A 16,791-nucleotide genomic window follows, 5' to 3' on the forward strand; every position below is an offset into this window, starting at 1 on the left:
GCACACAGAACCAAGCCACAGCAGGCCTTCAGACTTCTTCTAAGTAAGGGGAGATGCAGTAGGACTTAAAGCCAGATGTGGTTCTGCTTCCTGTGCTACTGAAGCTGTTCCATAGGGCTAGAACAGAGCAGCCACAAGAGCCAGCTCCCTGCAGGCTGGGTGCTATCAAAAGCTATCTTGTCTTGTAGGTCACAGACTATTGCCTACTCTGCAGAGCGCTGCAAGGCAGAGGAGAAGGTCCTTGAGTCTCATGGGTTTAATAGTGTAACACCAGTAAGATGCAGGAGAGAAATAACACTGAACAAGGATGACTCTCCCTGTAGATAATTCAGCTCAGAGTAACAGTGAATATGATCTCAAAGCAGGTATTGATGTCATCCATAGCTTAAGTAAGCATTTGAGACAGCTTTTTTAACCTAGAATTGCCCTCTTAATCACAAGACTCAGGCCTTGATTTTATTTTTATTTTGAAAGCAAGTTGGGAAAGTTTACAAAACCTGACCAAGAAAAAAATTATGAAAATATTTAACTGGATTCATCTTTGGTTACTTCTTATTGCAGTTCCAATAAAACATACACCATTTCTATAGCTCAAAAAAAGTCAGAAGGTCAATCAACATAAAAACAAGATGTGCTTTCTTTACATATTCATAAATATCCACAATATTAGAAAAGTTGTTTTGCAAAGATTTTTTTTCTGGCAGTGTTAACTTACTATTATACACAGGCTACAAACTTTTTCCTAAGCCTTTAATTACAAGTTGAGCTATTTACAGACTGCAAAATATTAAGACGTAAAACTCCTTCATAAATACGAAAATAGATCATCTTGCAAAGATCTTTATACTTAATCAAATATCTGGCTGCCCCTCCTCCCAAAAAAAGTCATTTGTTTTGCATAGAAATGTAGTGACATGCAATATAAACAATAGCATTAAGTGCAAACAGGAATTATTCAAGTGTCTTTAGTTGTACTGGCAAAAAATACCAATGTTCTGTTACACGTAATACATCAATGCCTCTCCAAGAAGTCTACAGCCCCTTGTCTGCACCGCTTTTGAGGGGCAGCAGTTCACATGCATTCTCGTAGTTGCATTTTATCAACCTTCAACCTCCACAAAAATAGCTTATAACAGACATTTACATGAATTCAATATAGAAAGATTTAAAGTGAATTAAAAATACCTTTGATCTCGTCAGGGAACCTAGCAATGTGTAGAAAGTGTTTTAAAAGAGCAAGAACTGCTCCCATAAGAAAGTCAAAAATCATGATAAAATCCAATCACAATAAAACTTTGTCACATCACTAAAACAAGGAGTTTGCTGACCACGTGTTCATACTCGTGTTCATCGGTAGCTGTCAGAAAATGGCCCCCAGTAGAAAAGCACCCTCAAGTAGGCAGAAAACCTAGGAGTCTTCACTAGGTGCAACCTAGATTCAGCTTTACACAGCCAAGGGGATGAGACGTAGCAAGTGCCAGCCGCATCCGGACCCTTGGAAACACTGGGTTTTAGCAAACACTTGGCTGTTTTTAAATGGCCTTTCACTCCCGTTTCCTACACGTCTCTCTTCCATGCAGACCACGAATCCAGCTGCTATTCCTTGGCATTTCTGACATCCCCACCTCAGTACTAAAAGCTGGAAAAGCTGGTAAGGTGTGCCCTATGCATGTCAGCTGGCTGTGCTTAGAGTGGACATTTAAGAAAATAAAATTTTAGCCATGCTGCTTTCTAACAGAGCTATTCAGAGCAGGGAAACATATTTAAGAGACTGGTGTAAGAAAACAGATGAGGTCACTGTAAGGGGTGCCAGAGGTACCCCAAGCCTGAGCGCAGAGGCTTTGCAGTCAGCGTCAGAGAGGGCGATGGGCTTCAGGATGAGGTGTCAGCGCTGACAACCAGGGCTAATGCAAACTATGGAGCAGGGGTGTGCGTGTGCTCTGCGATGCCGCAGGCAGTTGGAGGATGCTGGGCAGCTTCCTCACAGCCTGGTGATCCAGAAGTAAACTATTCCTTGTTATTGCTTGTTCGTCTGAAGTAACACATGCATCTTGTGACAACAGAAGCTGGTGCTGATGGTTTCCCTCCCAAAAGATTATAATTATATAAGAGATAAAAAGAGAAAAAAAAAAAAATCACAACAAAAAAAATCCCCAGGCACCAGACAGGCAGCTAGCTGGCAGTTGAGTTCTGCTGCTTCCCTGTCCTCAAAGGAAACTGCACACACACGGTGCCAGCCATGCAAACTGCTCTGCACTCTGCAGACAGGATACACAGGACAGAGTACTCTGCAGATCAGCACCTTAAAGAGGCAGAGAGGTGTGGGCCAAAAGGGGCGATCTTGGTAATGACAGGCATTTTCTCTTTCAAACTGCTAACAGCTGCCTAATCTGGCATGGACTGTGCTCATCAACACTGGGTTTCTCATTTAATTCTTCACAGCCACTGGAAAGGGATAACTGCTGCTCAGGTTAACACATTTCACAAGAGGAAGTCATAATTCACAGAATAGTTACCTACACCTCTGGAAAGATAAGCATCTCAGCCAAGAAAGAACTAAGGCTTTCTCCTTCATCCTTTCTTTGAGACAGGAAAAGAGAAGGAATAGTCTTGCTTCCATCAGAGACTAGCTTACATTTCCCATCCTTACAAGAGAGCAGGAAGAGACTGTAACAGGCTGCCTCGGTGGAATTCTGGTCTCCACTGCATCACCATCTGCTCAGCAGGCAGGCAATGCATACCTCGGGTAGGAATGATAATAGAGGTTAAAAAAATAAACTTAAAAAGAAATTTTAAAATCCCATGTTGTTGGGACAATGATAGTGGGAAGGGGCAGGATGGTGCACTAAAGTCATCACAGAACAAGATTTCCCATCTGTCACATCCCAGAGCAGGGATCTCTGATGCTGGTTCCAGCAAGCAGCATTAAAGCTCATGCTGCTGCTTCTTTCACATGTACCTGCTAGTGGAGGGAAGAAAAAAAAAAAAAAAAAAAAGAAAAAAAAAAAAGAAAAAGAGATCCTACTCAGTGACAGGAGAACCCAATGAAGACAACAGCTTCTTTCTGTAGAAGGAAAAAAAAAAATTAATTGGGGACAAGCTAATTTTCTTCAGTTTGAGAATTCAAAGCCCTTCTACGAGCCTACTGTCTATCCTCCTCCAAGAGCACCTGCGTGGCTGCAACACTGCCGGCCACTTCCCCCTGAGCAGGAGATCCCTGTCCTCTGTCAAGCAGTCTGGTTTTAAATACGCAGCCATCATTACGGCAGTGATGTCAGTGAGATGGGATGTTGTACCAGAGAGGGAGCTGAATGTGACCCTTCGAGCTTAGTGGTAATAGTCAATTATGGTTTAGATACTGTATTTCATCAACTATTCTGCAGAAACAGATTGTGATGTCCATTCAGCTCTTCAGAGGTAAGAGCCCAAAGCCCCCAAAAGTCCAGTACAACTGGTGCTTTCACTGGCAGTTTCTGCAGAAGCCCAGAAATGACAATGCCTGGCATACGCCTCTCCTCTTGTGCCCTGGGCAAATCTTCCTCCAATCTGGCTTGAGGTACACGAAGAGCTGTGCAAGAAGGAGAGCAGTGCTTACCCCATCCTGCTTTCCTGCACTAGTGTATTACACATCACTACCAAATCCCAAGGGAAAATTAAACACCAGGGAACAAATTCTTCTTGTTAATCGCAAAGCACTTGTCATGTGATTCAGCCTGCAGATTGTGACCAGCATGAGGGGTTTTGTTGTTGCTGCTTTTGAAAGAAGAGCTTGTTTAATGCTGCAACAGCATTCACAGCAGCTCTGGGACCAGAAAGCATTCCTCTCTGCTCAGCATAGCTCTGAAAGATCTCTGTGCCTGTTTCTAAATCAGGGGCTCCACCTCACGTGCACTGCTGCAGAATGTTAATGCAAAATCTGCAGTGGTTTAGAGCAGCTGGTCAGTCAGAGGAAGAGGGAAAACCTAAGGGTCGCTCTTTCTACCCAATGTGGAGCTTAAGGCTTTGAAATGCTCCATGCTGGAATCCACATCAAACTGTTTACATGGTGCCTGCTCTGGCTCTGGAAGGACTGCAGGGCCCACACAGCCATTCCAGCTGGAGCAGTTCCCCCTCCTAATGCAAATCAGGGAAGGGAATAAGCACAGTTTGAAATAAAATTAAAATAATCGGTCTCTCCAGACACTGTCTGCAGCTATCTGACAGCCAGTTTCTACCACCTGCTGAGTCTCTTTCGAACAGGAAGCCCACCACTATAGAAAAACAGAGTTTAAGCAACTGGGAACAACTGTTCCCTCAAGGACACGTTCAGTTTGAGCCCTCTCTTCACATGTCACAAGTTGACTGCGTGCTGCCACTTGCTCAGATGCTAGAGGAGGTCTGAGACAACGGGGCAGGACTGTCCCCATCCTGCTCCCTGAAGGGCCATGCCTCTGTCTTCAGCTCAGTGGAAGGACTAACACTGAACAGAGGCTTTGTAGACTCTAGCGGAGTATTTTTCAATAGGTCATCTTCCACCTCCATCTCTTCAGAAGGGAGACAACCCACAAACACTTGTGAGGAGCCATGTCCCTCAGAGTTCACCAAATTCTCAACTGGGAGCTTTTTGTAAGATAGCAGCTCAGGCTGGGCCAGCACTAATGGTTGATTACATGCTGGATCTCCACACGTGTTCTCAACAGGGCAAAACCCATTTTCCTCCTGGGCCACTGGTCCGTCTGAACAGTCCATATCTTCTTCTTGTCCTGGTATAGGAAGTAATCCTGGCCTGTGAGGCTTGGCTTGAAAGGGGGGAATCTCTGACACACCGTATTTACTGCTACTCAGGAGTTTTTGCCGAACCTCCGCACCTAGCTGAGCTGGGTCACACCTGCTGACAGTTGAAGACAGTCCCCCAAACAGGCCATATTCCCTGTGCGGCAGTTCAGGAGAGAGCGGCAGTGATCTGCATCTCCTCCCAGGAAGAAGGGAAAATTCTTGCCAGTCTGTGCTATACGCCTGCCGGAACTGGGACTGGCTGGCTTTCAGGCCTCCACCCGCCTCTGGAGAATGCAAGTCAAACACAAGGGAGATCACAGACTTGCTTGGCATGTCAAAGAATTTAATCTTCCCCCCCTTGAGGTCCTCCCGGGCACTGAAGGGATTAACTTTCCGGCCCAACCCTTTGTTTGGCGTATAGTAGGGGTCCTGCACGTTTATCTTCCTGGAAGGCTTGCGGGAGAAGATATCCGACTGGCTGCGTGACAACCAGATATTCCGACGTGGACGGGGTGACTTGGGTGGGATCTTATCATCCAGGGAACTCAAACGTTTTACTCCTGGTCCTTTTTCAATTGACCCTGAATAGAAGAAAAGAAATACTCTTAGCTTAAAGGAGCTGTATGCCTGCATGCCTGCACACTCACGGAGCCTTCATGACAACTGTAAAGAAAAAGCTGCATTTCTGATGTTCCAAAGTCTCTTCCATAAGCACGTTTGCTCATTCCCCGTGAGTTCCTGCACAAACACAAGGACACCATTCTCTTCTCAGTGTATTATTAGTTTCAGACGTGGAGATTTGTCAGCCCTGTCCACAGAACCTTTTAAATGTAAAATATCCTCTCCTCTTTACTCATGCCTCAGGCTAATTAAAAGTCATCTTGAAGACTTGAGGAAATGCAAATTCAGTTAATGCCACCTCACTTCCCTAGGCAGTGAAACCGGACTGCTTCTTTTATCATTTTATGATCAAATTTGCCACTCACGTTATGGGGGATGCTGATTTGGCAGACAATGTTGTCTTCAGAAAAAACAAAGGAGAGGAAATGGTACAAAAAATTGGTAGGAATGAAGTCTTTCCCTCTTCTGTCCAAACCCTGTATTTCAGGTCCCCTTCACACCTTGCTGCCAGTACATTGATACAGCAGAGATGGCACAGGGTGGTCTCAGAGAAGAACAATTTGCACACTTTAGATTTATCATCGTGGCTTCCAGCAGAGGTTGCCCAAGATCTCTTGATGATACTGACCATAAGAGAGAGCAAGTGCAAAATATAACTGCCAAAGGAACTGGGACTTTTTCACCCTGATGGGAAAAGTCTCAGACCAAAATAAATGCCGCTCCTGATACCATGAAGAGTTTAAATCATTCCATCCGCAGAGACACATGAAAGTAATCCCTCCACCTAGGAAAGACTATGCAAGTCACAGAACAGCATGTAACACTTCTCCAAGAAGATGCAAATCTGACATGTACTCCAAAGGGAGAACGCCAGGAATATGGAAAAACAAACAAACGAGAACACCACAACCCCCACCACTAAAAAAAAACCCAAACAAAAAAATTTTCCTTTTAAACTGGCATCTCTTTTAGATGCTTTCCAGGTGTGGGAGAACTACCACATGTATGCACTTCATGTGGTTTGCAATACAGAACTTACGTCAATCTATAACCATATTACAGACAGAGATATATGTGTGTATATATTGCATTTATATAGACACAATATGAGAACCTATTTTTACTGTACTCTAAGTTTCCAATGCCATAAGTCTACTAATATTAAAGACATTTAAGCTTACAAGAACTGCTTGCAGTTTTCTCCCCACACCAGGTGGCACTAGACAGCTTTAGAGAAAGCCCTTCAAGGCCAGCATTCCCAGGCAGATCTGGGATTCATCTTTTCCCCAGTCTTTCAGAGTATTTCTAGGTACTTTATAATACTCTTGCATCTTTTTTGCTCTTCCTCCTGAAGGAATTTAAGAAGCTTCTAAGTGTTACATGTAACACACACCAAAGAAATTATGCATATGCATGAGTATGGCAGGGATAAAGCAAAAGTTGATGAATTTTCATATACTATTAGCAAGTTACAAAAGCATTCCCAAATGAACTCTAAATTTCCCTTCAAGAGCTTGTGGGCAGAATCTTTTGAAGCACTTTAAGAAACAGTTAGCTATTCATTCCCAAAGGACACTCTGCTGTGTGAAGTATATAGCATTGTTCCAGAATAATTTCAAGGTTTTGAGTAAAATCATTCATAAGCTGTAAATAATACCATATATAGCTGAAATCCCACTCTTCAAAATATGAAGCCTTGTACCCTCTTGCTGTTAGTCTGCAGCCATGTTTGTACAATACACTTACCTTTGGGTTTTCTTTCACTGTTGTCAAGGTTCAAAAACTTTCTCTCTCTCTCCGAGTCATCATTTCTCAGGCGGTTTAAAATCTCCTCCAGTGTTTTGACAATATCAGCAAATGAAGGACGCAACTTTGGATCCATCTGTGAATGCAGACAAATCAAGAAAGATCATCTGGGTAGGTCCATGCTATTGTGCTTACACAGTGGGCAGAGGGACAATCTGAACTGAGGAAATTCAAGACCATTTTAAGAAGTGTGTTGTTATTGCAAAAAAACTAAGTAAAGGAGGGGAAATGTTGTATTCTGTCCCAGTTTATGTCTATTATACTTCTCATATTCAATTATCAAGTTGTAAACATTGTATGATGAGGGTGCATTTTAAATTGAAAAGGTGGGAAGCTGTTAGATTCAGGGCTTCAGAGGGTTTTGATTGTCAGTTTGTTTTAAACAGCTTTCATAGTTCAAGGATTTCTTTCTGGACTCCAGTTATGAGTCAGAGATTATATATCAACATTATTTCAAAATGTGCAATAAGGAGTAAACAGAGCAACTTGGCTATGTAATTCTTTCATCATCTCCTTGTGGCTTTAATGAAAATCCACCTAAATGGCACTGCTAATTTTAAAAGTTTAAAATGTTCTATCTTTCCAAATGTTAATTAGTCTTACTACTCTGTGTACTGATCTGTCTTGTGAAGAAGGAAGACTGGTTATATAATTTGACAAAGTAATACAATAGGGAAAAAAAAAAATCCATCTTTACCCAAGTAAAATACGCTCCCACCAGTCATCAGTATGTATCCAGTTTGTATTTATCAGTATGTATTTATTTATTCACTCTGTTTAGAGGTCAATTTCTACTGAAGTCCAACACTAAAATAGTGCCAGAGCACAAGCAGCTTAATTTTAGTAGCTCAGAAGGCATTTCATCATTTTGAACATTGACCCTGTATATATGTTACAGGTTTAACTACTGTACGTAGCAATCTCTAATTCAGCAGCTCAAAGTTAACCTCATTACACTATTAACAAATATTCCACTGGACCTGATTCCTGTTTCAGGCCCTCTAAAGGCTTTTTCAGAGCAGACAAGCCCAGACAGATCTCACCTCTAGTACAAAGGCAACAGCGGTGCTTCGTAAACAAAAACCTCCAAAGACCTCCCTGATACTGCCTTGCAGGTCCTACCAGATGGATCTTTTTGAAGAGAACTGGTATGATCAGCAATGCCAGCCCACCTTCTAGCAACACAGGGTAAATTACGTACAGTGATAAAAAATAAACAAACAAATCACATCTGAAGAGCTTAAGAACAGCAAGAAAATTGTTCTAATGCAGCAGCTGGAACTTCCTGGCATAGGAAAACATGTTCTTCTGCTTTCCCTGTTTCACCAAAAGAGTAGGGCAGGGGCAACACCAAAGTACACTCTCTGTACTTCAACAAGCTTACTAATGTGGGAAGCTTAGAGACCTGTTGCAAGCTACAGAAAGTAAGAGCAGCTCTCTGGCTGTTTTAATTTGTGCTAGGTAAGATCCAGGACAAGAGCAGCAATGGAAAAGTGACTCAGAGCAATATCAGTCTCTTCCATACCTAAGCAGTCCAAATTCTGCTCAAATGGAATAGAAAGTTCTTCCTCAAGGCAGCAGCTGCCCACAGCTCAGCTCACGCTGGTAAGCTTTTTGCATGATCACACGTGATTACATTTATAAGCATTTGCACAAGTAGGCTAATAGTTGTTGGAGAGCCACAAGTTTTAGACTTCCTTGCATATACTTATTTAAAAAAAAAAAAAAAAAGAAAAAAACCACAACACTTTGTAACAGCAAATTAAATAAATTTTAATCCACTACTCACACAAGTCAGTTTTTACTGGTGGTTTTTTTTTTTTTCCTTAGGTTGCCCTAAAACACATTTCCTGGCTGTAGAAAACCCCAGGGCTTTGCACATTAGTTCAGCTAATCAGCTGAGCTATGCAGTTTACACTGTTTGTTGACCTATTAAATAATAAAAAGCTATACAAACGTCCATGTCTAAGAGCAAATTATGACAAGATTACCTATTATTGAAGCACAGCATGCTTAGGAAGATAAAAGAAAGCCTTATCTGTTCACCACCTTTTTCCTTCTAGTAGGTAAGCGGTAAGTGAATTATAGCATGCCCCACAATGAAATCAGCATATTAATGGCTTCTTCACAAGACAGCAATTTCTACTTTCATTTCAGGGAAGGGACATTTATTATAAAGGAAGCAGAATCTGACAATAGTCAGTTGGAGAAAATCTTTCTTCTCCTAACACACCAAATTCTTACATAAGAATGTAAGATCAGTCACTGCCCCTTTCTTCATGAGTACAGTTTTACTCTGAATTTCTCCTGTGCTGAAAAATTGCTTTCAATCATGCACCATGTGTTTGGATGCAGTATGATTTCTGGAGTCTACAGGTGGGAGCTGAGACTTCCAAAGTAAAATTCTACCTCTAGCCAAACCCTTTAGTGCTTACATAGTCAAAACATTTCATAAACATAAGTCAGACATACTGCTGTCCTGATGAAGCAAGCTCCACTGTACTAAGATGAAATCAGAGGAGTGAAGTAGCTTGTCCAGAGTAAGTTCCACAAACATTTTTAGGATTAATTTATGCTATCTTGTATCAAGAGCAGCAGTCTCCCCTACCTGCTCACATCCTCACCTTCATATCAATCTTCCCTTAAGTGACCATGTGCATTTGTACTTTGTACAAAAAGTAAAGGGAGAGCTTAGGGTAAAAATAAGCATGAAGAGCATGGAGAAATGAGACTGCTTCTTTCAGCAGCAGTGTTGACATGAAAACAAAGCCTGAAAAAATCAGGAACAGACAGGAATAAAAAGCTGTTCTTACAAACACTCACGTGTACACAGTGCTGGTATTGGCTCCAGCATGGCCTGGTTGTGGGGTCCCAGGCAAAGGTTTGTGCGATAAAATTTTCAGAACTTGCTTCAACTTAAGTTGTGCAAACTAGACATTCCCAGCTTAGCTGAATTTGGTGAAAGCTCAGGTTTCTTACTTCATATAAACCAGTTTACCATACAAAGGTATGAGCAACCTCTGTTATGGGATAACCTACAAAAGAGATCTACTTCTCTGGAATTCTCACACTGAGGAGCCATGAAGGTATCCAGCACTGACTATCACAATTTTACTTGAATAATTGGCAGATTTACTCCATATAGCACATTACCCTATAAGCCTTACTGATATGAAATCATTTGGATACAAGTTTGGTTTCATCCCACTTTCCGAAAGGCAGCATATAGAAACTTTAGAGTAGTTGAGTGCCTGCTCTTGATTTGTTTGTCCCCTCTGTTTGTGAGAACAACTCAGAATTCTTTCTTCACAGCTCAGTAGGTCTGTGCACAGTAACAGCTGGATTTTGTCAGCCCAAGGGCCAGCCAGTGTCAATAGCACACAACTGGTTATGATCAGCCTGAGCAGTCTGCATGAAGCTGTTCAGTGTGCCAGATCTGCTTGTTTGGCATGACAGAACACAGAATTGCAAAAACACACGATGGACCTTTTTTGCGAGGCAATAGGAAGGGTTATAAAAACTGCAAGGGCCTTTCTGGGTTATCAGAATGTACGCTGCTTTTATAGGTAGGCTCTTCAAGTCTCTTCCGTAAATGCTTTAAGCTCTGCCTTCAACAGCCAGAGGGATTTAGCGAACTCCAGTTTAGGCCTCTCCCCTCCACGTAAGATACTCACATTACAGCAGTTGAAGGCCAGCTGGAGGAAGTCAGGGGGACAGTCTCCCACCATGTGCTGGAAGGCATCATAATCTAATCCAAAATTCTGTACAAACAAAGACACAGCACAGAGATATAAATGAGGTCTGCTCTCTGGCCCAAAGCATCTTCTTTTCAGGGAGTCCCTACATGGAGTTCTCGGGAATAACCATAAACACCATCTCTCAGCAGCCACATACAAAGGATTTTGAGAAAACTTCACGCACACTCTGAACTACAGCATTCCCAATGGGAATTACCTGATACAAGATACCTGTAAGAGAATGAGCTGCCTTCAAAGCCCATCCTTCTTCCTGGACTCAACTGCAATACCTTGCACTTGAAATGTGGCCCATGTGGATCTGGAAACAATATCCTATATTATGATGTTTCACCATGGTGACTTTCACAGTGTAAATTAACAGCCTGCTATAAAACCAGAGGCTTCACTGTGATGAAAATTTACCAATTAAAATGGTTAATTTTTCAGTGGATGGTAAACTGGTAATACAAATTATCCAGTTCCTTAAATGCACTTCTGCAAAATCTGAAGGGCAGAGGACCAAAAGGATCTCTTATTTACTGCAGTTCAAGACCTAAGCAATTTGGCATTTTCAGAACTGGAGGCGAATGGACAATTTGGAAGACTCCCCCATAGAGGGCCAAAAGCTGCCCCACAGATGGGACTCAACCAAAAGGCAACTGAAGAAAGTAAGAAGTATCTTGTTTGATTAGTTGATTCTAGCTCAGGTCCACAGTGCTTAGCACAATCTATGCAAAAATAAGGGTGAGCTTATTTTAGTTGCTGCTAACAAAGCTCCTGCCCCTTTCACAAGGAGGGGCTCCTTAGCAGATGCAGTGTGGCAAAAGTGCTCTGTTCTGAATCTGGCAAGAAGTCTACAAGAGCTATCACTCTACAAAAGGAAGGTCCCTGCAGCGCTCTCGATGTTCTGCCAGTTAGGGCCAGAAAGGATTTCCCATGAGGACTGCAGCTGGACAAAGTCTGTGCAAAAGTGTCTTCGATTGAGCTTCTTACAATAACAGCACAGAAGAACAAAAGCCTTTTACAGGCTATTTTTACTGTAACACCTATTCATTGTATCTTTGGCAGCAGTGCCAGAACTTCTAAAGGCCAGCCATTATCATGGCATACTTACCGCCTCCCACCAATGTTATAAACATAACCGCTTACCTCTGTGCGAGGGAGATAGTCTGGATCTGCCTGTATTCTTGCTATAATCTCACATAGAATTATCCCATAGGAGAACACATCCGCCTGAAAGAGGAAAAAAATAAATAGCCACATTGCAGCTCTGAATGCTCAGTGTTCTTATCTGCCACTGAGTTTCTCCTTACCCAAATGGTTATCGTGAAACAATTAGACCAACACATAGCCTTCCAACACTCAGCAACTGCATTATAGCTAACATTTCCCATGTGAAGAGACACATGCTCACAGTAAAGCATTCTTGATGCACAAATAACTTCAAAACTGTTTCAAGGAAAAAAAAAATTCCACCAAACTACTCTTAATTCAGCAGTGTAAAAAACAAAAAATCCTTCCTTGCATAAAGAATAGTGAAGTTGCGTTTGATGTCTTACAGACGGGAGTAATTAAAAACATAGCCAAAACCATGACATGCCTATACATCACTGTGGTTAGAAAGATGGGTTTAGAATACATGTGATCACAGCTTATCCAGAACATAAATGCTATTTTTAAGAAAAATTATTTTTTCTCTTCTTACAGTTCAGTACTTCTGGAGAAAACAGTGTATTTCCCAAAGCTGGAGATACCTAGTAACATTGTATACAAGCATCCATTTCCACTTAGCAATCACTTATCTGACTACCCCTGGAGCTGCACAGTTCCACAGACCTCCACCCACCTAAATTTAGGAAAACATGCAATACAAGTTTACAGAGCAGAAACCAGCATCTCTCATCCCTTCGGTATCAGGCAGGCTTGTATGTCACTTTTCATGCTGATGAAGTATGAGACCTGCTTCCTCTTTAGTTTTCCATGGCCTAGGGTTAGTGAAGAGCGTGGCACCATAGATTTGGGTACTTTATTATTAATTTAGGTCAACTGGAACTCTTAACAAAGCTTTGAAATGGTAATTATTACATTAATTGCTGAGGTAGCCACTGCTTTGCTGAAAGTTAAAAGTACCACCAATTAAACAGACTGTTGACCGCTAGCTATAAAAAGGTACAGGATGTGGGCTTTATCACAGAAAGCTGCATTTGCAGGGCTGAAGTAGATGATGTTACACATGGGAAAGAAAACCCTGTGTAAAGGAGAGCTTGACTGAAAATACTATTTCTAAAATCCAGTATGTTCTCATCCTCCTCTGAAAGAAACATTTCCCAATGCCACAAATAGGAAAACAGAAATATCTTTGAAGAACTCGCACTCTACCTTAGTCTGAATGACCTACTGAGTACAGAAATATCACAAATGAATATAAGAATTTTAATATTATGGAAATACTGTATCTTATATACAGCTATTGAAGAGAACTGACAACTAAAGTCTGTTTATATCATGTACCTACCTTTTCATTGTAAGGTTCATCTCTGAGAACTTCTGGTGCCATCCAGAAAGGTGAACCCACCACTGGTAACTTCTCACTATATAGGCATGGAATAGATGGCAGGAAAGAGTAGGGGGTGAAGGGGGGGTGGAGAGAGGAGCCATTAATTACTCTGAATCAGGCATTGCTACTGTAACTCCAAGTGTCTGCAGAAACTTTCACCAGCGGGAAGTAGATACAAGTGGGTTCCATAATATACTGTATTTTACACTGGTTTCCTACTGGAGTCACTGAAACATTCCAGAGGAGGAGAATGTGAAAGAAAAATAAAGCTTCAATCAATTATCCATATTTTATTTTCAGTTTCTAAGCACCTGGCCACTCTTTAAAAAAGTATTATTTTATTTTAAGGTCAAAGGTGTTCAACAGTTTTGGTTTTAAAACTCTCGGCAGAATGGGCTCCCTCATTGAGGCAGAAATACGTTTGCGGACATCAGTTTCAGGCTAGATGTCAAGTTCTCCATTCATGCAGCAAGACATGGAGGTATCCATCCCTACATGTACAGCAAGAAGCAGCTCAAAGTATTGAGCACAGCTTGCTTGCAAACTGTTTGGGTTTTTTGGTTGGGTTTTTTTTTTGTTTGTTTGGTTGGTTTTTTTTGAAGTCAAGAGTGACCACATGAATCCTTTAATAGGTAAAAAGTAAAAGTAATCAGAAAAGAGCAGATTTGAAAAATCTGTAATGTCTCCATATGGCTGAATGCTGGGGCCTAGAGAAAGGCATCCAGCTTGCCACACATCAGACCTTGAAGGACACCTGTTAAAAAAACAGCCTCTGAAGGCCTCAAATAGCCAGCAAACTAGAAACAACAAAACTGCATTTGAAAAGGGAGGTAAGACTAGATCAAACCAAAATGGCGGCTAATGTAACCATTTTATTATGTTGTTTGCTTTGGTGTCAAGCTACCTTAACTTTAGCTGCTATTATACTCTCCGTTTTCAGGACCTCTCCAAACTGGGTACTTAGAACACCTTAAGGCACCCAGTGGCACCTTCTGCATTTTGTGATGGGTTTGGATGAACACAGCTGAACCTTTCAGCACCTGAAAGGGCAGAGACTCCACAGGAGTGTACAAGATACACATTGGCTGTACATATCGGTAGTTTAGAAATTAAAATGATCACTTTGTTAAGCTTTTAGATCAATATTTCATCAACATTAATGTGAGCCTTCAGACCTCCCAAGATGAGGTTTTAGGATAGCTGCAGTTTAAAAACAGTGCGTAGCTGAGATCAACTTTTATTGTTTCCTTTGCAGTCAAAAGAGCTGGAAGGCTTTCATTCATTTTACACAGAAGCACACACTGGAGAAAATCTGACAGCACATTTCACAGTCAGAACACTCCGCAATACACAAGTCAATATACAGAGAGAACAATGAAAGCCTTGTCCTTTATCTCCCTAACAAAGGGATGACAAAAGGACTATTTCCAATTGTGACAATAGCTTGTGACAGTCACCTGTGCATTGCTCAAATGAATTAACGTTATAATTTCACCCTAGGGAGAGCAAAATGGCGAGCTACTGTTAGACAGTAATTTTAATATTTCTTTGTTATAAATCTGGATCTTAACAACTAACCCAGAGATTAAGGAGAATAATACTGGAATGCCACTGAATATTGCTTATGAAAATGGAAAGAAGATAATTTAAGTTTGGTTAAACAGAGGATATTTATTATAAAATCATCCCAATCTAGGATGCTGGACAGTATTTTTAGGTTTGCTTTGTTGGGTTGTAATTCCCAACTACCTGCTTCAAAGATCTACTGAAAAGCTTGACTAAATCCTCTACTCACTGGAGCATTTTTGAAGAATAAATGTCACCAATTAATCTACCGAAATGCACAGTAATTAAGGCTGGTCAACCAGCCTGCAGTTCTAGATGAAAGACTGAGGATATTTTTCGCACATTTTGTATCAGAATCCAATAATGGCCTCAGGGATCTAGCTCATTACAGCTTCTGACCTGCAATTGTGCTGCAGCTCTGGCTGTATTTTGATTTGTTCACGTACCTGTGATCAGGAATTTTCTCTGCTAAACCAAAGTCTCCCACTATTGCTGAGTATCCATTCTCATCATGTTTTATTAAGCAGTTCTGGAGAGGAAAAAAAAAACCATAACAGAAGAGTTATTGTCTGGGCATGAAACCTGTATATAATTTGTTTTATTTATTTTAAATCTGCAACAAGACTACAAGATATTGTTGGGAAGACATTAATCTATGAGAAGCTTTTGTCTGAAAGCAACCAGTCTTTTCCCCTGCCCTCCCCCCTGCACAATCACATGTGTGTCAAACTTAGGATGATGCAAACAGCCTTACACTTAGTTAATAATCCACTTAAAAACTTGCTGAGGAAGCAGGCAGCACGTACCCAGCTAGATTCCAGCAAGAATTAAGATGATTTAGCTCCCTTACTGCTCAAGTATGCAATACATGCTGTTCACTATGACACTTAAATTTTTTCTTTACAATTTGCCTGTACCTGACCAGAATACAAGATCAGAGCAGACTCTAAATGCCTTTGTGTATTTTACTACATTAACTACTGAAAAGGAACACACTGCTTTGCAGTAGATTTTGTTAGAAAATACAAGATATGACAGAATTATATGTGCTTTTAAAGCCTCAAATAAAATTCTTAATTCTACAGTATATCATAAAACGTGATTTAAGGGAAAAGTCATAGGGAAAAGCTGTCAATCTTTTCCTTTCAGATGTGTATCAGGAGGGAGGGCAATTTAAGGACACACACAGATAATTCTGGTCTGGCAGCATCACATCACATGCAGGGCATTATTGATTTATTTTTGTTATTTATTTACAACATGCTTTGACCATTCCAGTACCACATCTCCTCCTTCCTCACCTAATGAATTGATAGCCGACTTCGCTAAGTTTTTTTTTTTTTTCCTGTCCTGCAATAGGTGGAGCAAGACAGAGAATTCATTCCCTTGCCGCATGCCCTGCTCTGTATCCTTCTGCAGGCAGTACAATAGCAGTGACAGGCAGCAAAACCACTGCTGACTCCTACAGAGTGGTACCCTGCATTAATTAGCTAAACAGCAGGAAACACGCTCTAGCTTTATTGTCCTTGGATGTACAAAAGCCCCTCGCTGACCCTAACGCATTAGCTTGTCTGTATAATGCAGCTACCAAGAAAAGTGAGTCCCTTGTCTAAAAGATCAAGTTCAGGTCATCCCTGTATACATTATTCAGAGATGACTGTGGCTCAGGCTGTGAAGTGAGTTTTCTTCCTGCCAATTAAAAGGTTAAGCAAGCCACTCCTGCCATCATGTAAAGAAAACGCATGCCAG

General features: G+C 41.3%; 1 protein-coding gene across 2 annotated transcripts in view; it reads right to left on the reverse strand.

Annotated features, from left to right (window-relative positions):
• Positions 1–3,017: 3,017 nt before the first annotated feature.
• The window catches only part of TESK2 (testis associated actin remodelling kinase 2), an 82,581-nt gene continuing 68,807 nt past the window's right edge, over positions 3,018–16,791 (reverse strand). For both annotated transcript variants that reach the window (XM_086753511.1, XM_086753512.1), the window contains 6 exons: positions 15,489–15,571; positions 13,435–13,510; positions 12,069–12,152; positions 10,857–10,943; positions 7,123–7,258; positions 3,018–5,336 (listed from right to left, as the gene is read on the reverse strand). In XM_086753511.1, coding sequence (XP_086609637.1) covers positions 4,360–5,336; positions 7,123–7,258; positions 10,857–10,943; positions 12,069–12,152; positions 13,435–13,510; positions 15,489–15,571 — 1,443 coding nt within the window. In that variant the 3' untranslated portion in view covers positions 3,018–4,359. The remainder of the gene's footprint in view (positions 5,337–7,122; positions 7,259–10,856; positions 10,944–12,068; positions 12,153–13,434; positions 13,511–15,488; positions 15,572–16,791) is intronic.

Source organism: Chlamydotis macqueenii, chromosome 8, assembly GCF_036417535.1.
Source record: "Chlamydotis macqueenii isolate bChlMac1 chromosome 8, bChlMac1.mat, whole genome shotgun sequence".
NCBI classification, from domain to species: domain Eukaryota; kingdom Metazoa; phylum Chordata; class Aves; order Otidiformes; family Otididae; genus Chlamydotis; species Chlamydotis macqueenii.